This window comes from Anarrhichthys ocellatus, unplaced genomic scaffold, assembly GCF_004355925.1.
Source record: "Anarrhichthys ocellatus isolate YVR2014 unplaced genomic scaffold, GSC_Weel_1.0 scaffold7, whole genome shotgun sequence".
NCBI lineage: Eukaryota > Metazoa > Chordata > Actinopteri > Perciformes > Anarhichadidae > Anarrhichthys > Anarrhichthys ocellatus.
In genome coordinates, this window is record NW_022280037.1 from 6,340,068 (window position 1) to 6,350,264 (window position 10,197).

General features: G+C 41.2%; 1 protein-coding gene across 2 annotated transcripts in view; it reads left to right on the forward strand.

Moving 5' to 3' along the window:
• rps6ka1 (ribosomal protein S6 kinase a, polypeptide 1) overlaps positions 1–10,197 on the forward strand; it is a 39,975-nt gene that overhangs the window by 19,201 nt on the left and 10,577 nt on the right. The window contains exon 1 of one of the 2 annotated variants that reach the window (XM_031847128.1): positions 209–7,304. The exons of the other annotated variant lie outside the window; for it this stretch is intronic. Within the exon in view, the coding sequence (XP_031702988.1) occupies positions 7,266–7,304 (39 nt within the window). The 5' untranslated portion in view covers positions 209–7,265. Of the gene's footprint in view, positions 1–208; positions 7,305–10,197 lie in introns of those variants that run through there. 2 annotated transcript variants of the gene reach the window in all.

The following is a 10,197-nucleotide window of genomic DNA, read 5'->3' on the forward strand; positions in this document are numbered from 1 at the left end:
GTGTGTGTGTGTGTGTGTGTGTGTGTGTGTGTGTGTGTGTGTGTGTGTGATGTGACGTGTTGGGGGGGGTCGGTAGTGTTTGATTGAAGCGCCTGTCAAGTGGGTATCCTCTTATCTGAGTTTATCATCAACAGAAACTGATGTTAATGGTGGCAGCGGTTTAGATGGCTTGGTGTACTGGTTGACACACACACACACATACACACACACACACTGGGGGATGGTTTACAGCCCAATTACCCAGCCTGCCTCTGTGCTAGAAGGGGCCTCTAAATCTTCCGTTGTCCACAATATGACCTCTGTTACAGTACTTCTTCCTCTTGGCCATCAGCTATACAGTTCACCTCACTGCACTCTGTTTTCTTGGGATGCTGTTAAACTATCTTTAATCACTCCTTCAAGAGTTTTTCAGATCATTCCAAAGCATTCATTTAGCTACAAGCGGAGTAAGATTCTGGTTTGTTGAAGTCCTATTTTTTTGTAGTTTGGGCCATAATTTCTGTCAGTTATGATACTATTGTATTCACCAAAGTCATGGTTTGGATCTGGATAAACAGCGACATCACTACAACCAAGTCCAGCAGTGAGACAATAACAGCCTGTAAACAAGCCAACAGTTAAATCGATTTATCTAAATCAAATATCTACATTGTTTTTGTGGCCTGGCTGCTGATATCTGGAAATCATAACACATATTGTACAGTACAGGTCGATATCATTTTGATACCCCTGAAAAATCTGTTTCCGGATTTTATTTTATTGTGTTTACGAGCTAGTTGCAACAGTAATGGAGCATACAGTATGTAGATTGAGTAGCTAATTGGCTGATGATCTATTGATGTTGTGTACTGATGACCTACTTGAGCTCAAAATCAGTAACTTGTTGTTGGTGGTGTCGTAGTAAGTATAGATAGAATATTTAAAGTTTCCGTACTAATTTTATTGTTCACCTTAATCCAGTATTTGTTTCGGAACTTCCCAAATCTCAGCAATATACTTTTACCAGATGGATCGCTGGTCAAAATAACAAAACAAAAAAAAGACATACCTTGCATGAAACCACTATTTCTCTCTTTTTAAAATAATTTCACAGTGCCCTTTTAATGTGTGTAAGAGTGTGTTCAGCCAGACTGATGAAGATATATGAATGAAAAACCTCTAGGACGCGACCACAGAAGGCTTTTAAATGGATGTGGCCGGACTGTGTTTGTGCTCTGAGCATTACAAGTCCCAATATTATATATTATGTTTCATCATCCCAGAACAAACTAAAAACCTACTTAACTTGAACCAGATGCCCTTCAGACTTTTGATCCATCCATCTATTCACTTCATCCCCCTCCTCCTCCATCCATTCATGGCTGCTATGGGCCTAGTTGTCATGGTTACAGTGTCCTTGCCGTCGCTAAGCCGATTGTGACTTGTGCCACCAGGAAGGAAAACAGGTTTATGAGCAACACACACGCACACACACTCTTTACCGGGCTTCTTGTGAAGGATTTTCATTCATATATCGGTTTGGCTTAAAACGCGCTCTCTCTCTCTCTCTCTCTCTCACTCACTCACTCACTCACTCACTCACGTACAGTACAGTAGTGACTACACAGGGCTACTCTGACAGAGAGTCGGCCCCATTAATCATCCAGTACGCATGTGCATCATCTTATTTATATATACACGTCTGTGTATTCTGAAAGGTTTATGATAGTAGAGTCACAAGCTACGTTGCCAACCTTTAAAGGCCGCCATGATATATAACTTGGAGTTCATCCTCATGCAGCATGGTTGGTTTTGGAGAAGATTCTGCTTTCAAATTGCATATTGAAGTAGAGGAGGAAGACACACAAGTACTCTTTTTGTTGAGCTGGAAGCTGGCAAATGTTACCTGGAAGAAAGTGTGTGTGTGCGTGTGCATGTGCGTGTGCGTGTGTGTGTGTGTGTGTGTGTGGCCTTGCTAACACCTCTTATCATAGAAAGAGGATGCTGGGAGATGGAGACAGACACAGTTGCCATAGTTTCACGCATCTCCCTCTCAGGGTCGTTTAAGGAAAATGTTCCGACCTGTTCCTCTCATCCTTTAGCTCTCATTAATATGGATGCTGATGGTGTTTGTTATCTCTGCCCTTCTCTCTCGATTCAATAAAACCGCTGCTGCATTTTCTTTTTACTTCAATTTGTGTGTTCCGTCTGCCATGTTTTTTCTTCTTTTCTCTTTCTCTCCTCTCTCACTCATATGTTCATATATATTTATATATACTGTATACATATTCTCTTTCTCAGCAAATTTACCGGGATCATATAACCTTTTGCCATGACATAACAGCAGTGTCATAAGCATTACAGGAAATGCAAAAATTCCATTAACAACATATTTCATAGTTAATTTATATACAGATGAGTTGATAAAAAACACCCCCGAGATGAAGATATTTATTTATTTCCGCATCTCATTGTAATACTCACACCTGAGTGTCAACTTCTACAATTGATTTACTCTTCTGGGCTTCAGGATGAACTGGTTTAACATCGACTGACATGGCCAAAGGCAGCGGTCCAAGTTTTCAGCAGCCAAATGCTTGTAAATTCTGTCTTTGCTGGCCACGTCATACTTTCAGAAGCTTTGACAACTAGACGATTCATCTTCATTCATTTGTTTTCAACTCAATTTAGCAGCAACGGTGAGCTTCTTTTTTCCCTGCCTATTACAATAAGGAGAAAATCGTATTTTCTGACATATTCAAATCTGCACAAATCAATTATATAACTATGGGATGACTGTGTAATGTATAATTAGTCGCTCGAAGTGATGAACCCATGGAGAATTCACACAACTCTGCAGCGCCCCTCTGCTCTACGGAGCAGTTCAGCTTTTTTCCGCTGATTGTTTTGGTTCGACGGCAACACAACTTGGTTCAGTGTCGGCGGTCTCATCGTCTTTGTCCAACCACAGCTGGCAGCTGTTATCTGATTATTATCTGATTTCATAAACCCTGTTTGAATGTCATGCCTGGCACCAAACATCAGACAAAGTGAACGTTTTGGACTTGCGTACATTCATCAGGTGACCATAAACATGATTCCAAATGAATGTTAATGTTACTGCTGGATCTGTAAATGGACAACTGTTTGCCAACACATATGCATATGAGCTTTACAATGTGTCAATGTTGTGTTTACAGTTTGTTCTGCTCTCCCCGAGTGGCTGAAAAAACATCAATACAGCAAAAATTTAATTCAAATAAATACATCATGTTATGAAGGTCTCAATGCTCTGTATTACCATTAAAGATTATATGATTCTTCCGCATTAGCCATTAAAAGTTGTTAACAGAGAGAACACTACCACAATGTGCTTTTTTGATGAAGTAAGAGGAGAAAATGTACTTTCTTAAAACTTTTAGTGCCTGGACTCCATCCTTCAGTGAACATACATGCTAATGTTTTCTTAATTTAAATCCACGTCACGTCTATTTATATTTAATTGTGAGCATGCCAGTGACATTTTAGCCTGACATCGTGTACGTTAAAGTGAAGTGTTACAAACAGGAAGGGTTAGATGCCACTGATCTGGCCTCAACGGAGAAGGATGAAGGTGTGTCTACCTGGGTGGCAGTGCTCGGCTGGTGAAATATTCATCATACAATTTCCCATCTCAAGTGTTGGAGGTGGTGGAGTTTATATATGAAAAAAACACTGATAGTCGGACGCGTTTTGGAACAGTGCACAAGGTTATGAATCGTGTTTAAGTTCAGGAAGGATGCCTACGCCTGTGTTTTGATTTATACCCGTTTGTGCTTTTGGCAAGTGGTCAGGTTGATATTTAAGGAAAGAGGAGAACCACGAGACGGAGGAAGTATTGACTGAGATTTGAAGCTGCTATTTTAGGCTGCTCTGGCTGGTGTGAAGAGTTAAAACTATGAGAGTGGGACCGGTTAGGTAATGACGTAGAAGTTAGAAAATGGTTGACGTGTGTGTTTATATGCAGGTGTTGCTCTGTTATTCTGTGAATGGTGAAGTAGAGTGCTGCACATTTCCACTGCAGTCAGTCAGCCCGCTTAGCTTTAACTCTGATGACCTCAATGTTTAAATTACCATCACCAATATTCAACTCTTCAACATCGATCTTGAGGTATTTGGTAAAATGCATATTGATAGTGTATTTGATTTTCCCCATATGGCCTAGACCTATTATCTAGCCCTCTCTTTTTATCTCTCTTACTCCCCCCCTGCCATTTCCGTCTCTCTTTTATTTATTTATTGACCATCGCTGCCACTGTGGATGTTACACAAGGCCATTAAGGCCTCATGTCAACTGGCCCAGCACTGAACTGCCTCTCATCTTACTGCTATCCTTGCTGGGGCTATTATTAGTACCTATGCCAACACAGGATTTCCTGTAGCATCTGTGCTAATTCTGTAACATCCACCTTTAACTTGTCTTATAGCATTTGATATAAAACTAGCATCTGTGCTAGTCGAAAGATCCTGCTCATTAAAACTTTTGCCGGTATTTGGTCAGTGTAGTAGTGGTTTTAGATTTTGTGTGTGTGTGTGTGTGTGTGTGTGTGTGTGTGTGTGTGTGTGGCGTGATAGTGTAATTGGATAAGCAGATGGACAGATGGTCTGCTAAAGGATGTTTAGTAACTCCAGAACCCTTTACGAAGAAGTCAAGGATCGAAACATGTTGCCTATCAACAGTGATGGATAAACCTGTGACTAGTCATAAACCACCTTTTCATTATCTTCTTCTGTATCTACATATCTCTGTTTTTGTACTATAATGTAATGTGCTAAGGTAGCACTGATTCCACAAAAGAATTGTATTGTAGGTATTGCTCATACTTATAACAATCTTTCTTATTCTACTATCTGTTCTATAGATGAAACTCTTGTCTCTATATTTCTGTGGGATAACGGCACTGGCAAAGACGGAGATAATCACGTTAAGTAGTGAGGGATTAAGTCTATAAGTCTTTGCTGGGCTGCTAGTTCTTTGTTCTCATTCAGCCGGAACCTAAACTTTTTATTTTTTCTCCATTTGTCTCTTCTTTTATGACATTCTTTAAATCTGTTCTCATCCGGCCTGCCCCAGCTAGTATTAAAGCACCATGTCGGGATGTCTAAGGATTGCACTGGGAATGGATGATTGTCCAGCTGCAGCGCTGCCTCTTCCCACAACCTTCCTTCCCTCTTCCCACCTCTTCCCCTACCGTCCTGTCAGTCGCGGCTGACTGCAGGTGTTGCTAGATGGTCAACAGAGTAAGTGGGAGAACGAATGGGGGGGACAGGCGAACGGACCGATTGAAGTTGGACAGGTGGAGAAACTTTTTGGCGAAGTGGAAAGAAAGGTGTGTTGTCGGAGCAGGCTGTTCATCAAAGGAAAAAATGAACAGGAAAGGATGAGTCAGCCCTGCCCACCAAAATATAGCAGCCCTGCCTTCAGAGATGATGAAGGGGCAGAGAGGGAAGAGTTTCAGACTGAAACAAACAGAGGGAGACATTCCTGCCTCTCACCTAACAGATTAGGGCGCCTGCCTGCACACATTTCTGGACACGTTTCAAGCACCCAACACAACTCTGAACCAAAGGCACACTGACTCGGTGCAAACAAGCCATCACTGAATGAGGACTAAACCGGTGCTTTAATCTGCGTTTGTTTTTATGCAGTCCATCCAGTCTGCAGTTATACATGTTAGTAAGTTGTTAATAGACTGGTTTGGTTTATTATCCAGGAGGTATGTGGACAAAAGCAGAATCAAGTGTCATTCTGGAGGAGGATAAACAGCTAGCTTGTTTTTATTAATGATCCTTAAAATATTATAGAAAATATTTGATTGATCGATTACTCGACAGAAAATGAATCTACCACCACTTTGATCAGTCAACTGCTTCAAACATTCACTATTTCCAACTCTTTTCTGTGTCTTTTACTCTTCAGTTCTAATTAAGTAATCGCACTTTCTTTATCATAGTCGAGGTACTGCAGTGTATTCTCCCCTCTTTGTGTCTGCTTAGGCAGACCAAGTCTATTGTAGGACATTTGTTTTCATAGTAATGAGACTGATGCACGGTTGGTTGGTTGGTTGGATGTTTCGACTACTCTGTCTCCCTTCATGTACACTAGTCGTTTATGCTGTCTCCCACTCTGGACTTTCTCAATTCAGCAGTCAGAACTGTCATGCATTTGACAACGTGCAGGTGCTGCTCCTGCTTCATTTTCTAGGAAAGACGAGAGGCTACAGTGAGACAAATACTGTAATTGTCTTGTCTTTTTCAGCTCTTCAATCGTCTCACTCTTCTAAACCTCATTGTCACAGAGCGAACATCAGGACAAGACATTGCTGTCAAAGGGCTTTAACTTGCTGCTGTGATTTGACCGTTTTTTGTTCAGCAGCTCAGCCTCTGTCACCTCCCACAGGCTCCCCATCGGTCCTAACGTTTGTCTGCTTTGTTGTAATAATGTCGGATCCAACAGTGGAGGAGGCATGTGCTAACAATGTGAACATGCCCTTACTTGGCTAAAGCTCTTCTCTCATGGCACTCTTCTTTGGAGCACTGGCCTGGCTGTAGACTTGCACTGGCCCCTTGTGTTTATCAAAGACCATTACACCATGTTGGTCTGACAGGAGGTAGTACATCTGCTTTCTATCTGTCAGAAAGATACAAGCTACTGAAGATCCAAGTTTTAACTGACATGCAACTTCTAATTCCAACGGATGCTTTTACCCAGAGGAAATGCAAACTTCATACAGGATTGTCAAATCTCTGATTCTTGACGAGCATGCCTCAGCATGCAATTACTTCCCTCCCCTTCTCTGGGAACTACTGCGGTTGCCAACAGAGGCTTGTGTAATCATACAGGGTGCTTAATTATGCAGAGTGAATCTGTTTTTTGTTCAACTTCACTTCAAACTGTGTGAAACAGTTTAGTAGACTTGCCTGGAACTGCTCTGTGCTCCGGCAACAGTGTCTTTTTCCCCTTCTTCCTCTGTCACTATACCACTCCCTGCTGCTTCCAATGAGAAAACACTTCCTAAGAGACACTTCCTGCAGCTCTGTACCCATTTCCTTCCTCCTACCTCTATCCCCAACCAGTCAATCTGCTGCACATTTACTTCCTACTAGAGTATACTTGTAGGTCTGTCATTTTGGTATTGCATACAGAAAGTGTTGGCTAACTCTGACGTAGATGCCGTGTGCTGTATTTGTAAGACCGTGCATGTCACAGAGATTCACTGACACCAGTGACATGGAAATATACGGACATGTGGAGGCTCATATTCCGTACCCGTCGCACACAAGAGGCAAGTGGTGGCTTTTGTTCATGTTTGCTTGTCATTAACCTCAAGTTGATGTTGAGAGCGTGGGTGGTGCCGGGGCCACGCATGTGTTTGTTCGACTGGGGACTTGCCCGAAGCTTCAAGCAGCTGTGTGTGTGTGTGTGTGTGTGTGTGTGTGTGTGTGTGTGTGTGTGTATTTTTGGAGGAGTGGAAGGGGTTTCCTTTGTGCGGGTGGACGTGATGCTGAGCTGCCAGCTTCCCGGTATTGAAGGGAGAGAAACGCAGGAGGACTTATTTAGCTTCCACCTCCTTTAACCCTGAAGCACCTCCTCAATGCTTAATTCTGTTAGTTTATTGAAACTCAAAACTTCTATCCTTTTTTGATTTCACATGTGCAATCGATTTCAAGCTAGTGCTAATCCAGGAACTCACTTTCTGTTTGGGCATGCTAGTGTTCAGCCTGTGCGTTGATGCACTAAATAGTCAAATGAACACAATAACATTTAAGCAGTTCATCCGAACCATTGTGATGTGCAGAGGCCATTAAATTCTTACACATTCTTAAACACCTACATGTGTGATTCAGATACGTTTGGTGAAATTATAAATTTGAGCAGCAGTTATACTGGGAAATCCAGCTCCTCGCTGCTCGCAGAAACTGCAAGTTATCAAGCAGGAAGGAAACTAGATCAGTTTAAGAAAAGAGGAAGTGAGAACAAGGAGGGAAGAGAAGTTTCCTGTCACTAGTGTGGCAACCATCGCCATTTGGCCCTTTTCTAAGAGTGTGTGTGTGTGTGTGTGTGTGTGTGTGTGTGTGTGTGTGTGTTTTGTGCCTGCAAGGACCCTTTTTATTTGTGTCCAATACATCTGTATTTTTATTTCCTTCATATTGAAATTTTACAAGTATGTTCTCTATAACCTACTGTATATTAACTTCCAACACAACCATCCTCTCATCTCAGAACGTGTCTCATATCACCTGGATAGAGAGAGAAATTGCCAATATTAGAGTCAAGGTAAGCTCTGACCACTTCTACTGTACAGCTGTGCTCTATATCAAAGCAATCTGCAGCCAACACACTCAGGCTGGTGCGTACAGTAACACCCAGGGTAGGAAATTTACATATTTTTTGGGGGGGCAATTTTTGCCCCCACTGACTGAAATCCAGGGGCATTTTCAAAAAATTGGGGGCACTTTTTGAAACTTGTGAAATAACATTTAACCTTTGTTCAAAATAATAAATATACTTATTTAGGCTTACAATATATGAGCAATTGTCATCAAATGGCAATAATAAGACTATTAGGCAGTAGTCTACAGATTCAAAGTGTTTTCTTTGATTTTTTTTTTTTAACAAAAAACAAACGTAAATCAGACAATCCTATTCAATTTTATTCTTATTTCTTTGTGGTTATTTATTATTATTAAATGTTTTAAACAACTATTAACAATTATTAAGTCAACGATGCCTTGATTACATATACATCAGTCATTGTATGGAATTATTCAGAAAAAATATTTTTGTAGCACCTCAAATATTGTGATATTACCCATTTTTGTCCTGAACTTATGCATTAGTCATTGTGTGGAATATTTGAGAAAAACATTTTTATAGCACCTTAAAAATTAAAAAAATGTGCCATTTGAAGGTACAAATTCAGTTCAGAGTTTTTGCTTCGTAAAATATCTTAATTGACTATCAGTCAGGTATTATTCATTTCCAGCAACCCTCAAATCAAAGAATAAAGACACTTTACGCACTATTTAGGTGTATTTTCCCTTTAACTCACGAGATACAGGTAGCATGTTTTATACTTAATGTGAATATAATTCATTTAATCTAATTTCCATTATGCAATATGTATACTTTGTTGGCATCTTATTCTGGAAACCGGATGTTCGTCTGAAGAAACCGGATGTTGTCTCACGTTAATCTTTCCGTTAACTTTCAACGTCCTTCGCTCGCTCCCGATCTGTGCCGTTTGAATGAGTTTACCGTGAATTTCAGCATATAGGTGCACTAAAATGTAAGCGTCTGCTGAGTTGACCGCAGTCTCGCAGTCACAGGTCTGATTTAAGAAGCGCTCCATTTATTTATTCGTTTAGAAAGTTCGGGGGCATTTTTTGCCCCTCTCCTAGTGATATCAGGGGCAAAATGACATTTCTTAGGGGCAGTTTTGCCCTTTGCCCTCGTGTATTTCCGACGCTGGTAACACCTCTGCATTTTATCCTGGTCAGGCTAACACACTTTCGCATTTTTGTGTCTCTGTCCTCTGGAACTTCAATTCACCAATCGCAAAATTGTTCAACTCAACCTTTTTTTCCGAGTAAGGACCGCGATGCAGTGCAATCAGATGTTTGTGAAACAGAGGTCTGCTGACAGCTGGGTTATGCTGTACCGTTTGGTCAGGAGAGAAGTTGACTCATGCGCTGTATTTACACGGGTGTGTAACAGCCCTATTCTCTTTTGTTGAAGAGGATTTACTGCACAAAGAGCAATAAAGTGAGAGACTCATGGAGGAAAAAGAGTGAGAGGGCACTTATGACCGGTGAGAGCTGTTTTAAGAGACAGGATAAGCAGGAATGGACTATTACAAGAAGGAAGAGAGGGACGTGCCTTTCCACAGACAGGGAAATGTCTCTCATCCGAAAGGCGAGAGGTCGTCAGAATCGCCTGAACACCTCATCCTCTCTGCCTACCTCCCCCTGTCCTCAACTGCTGTTGATTTGTGGGTAAAGGGAAGCAGAATAGAGCTGGGTTTTGGAGACAAAGTGCTTTTGAGACAAATAACACAGGATCATGTAGTGACATATTGTTTGATTATTTGTCACTATTTCCAACTCTCTTCCTTTTTTTGTATTGTCAATTTCTCTCTCTCTCTCTCTCTCTCTCTCTCTCTCTCTCTCTCTCTCTCT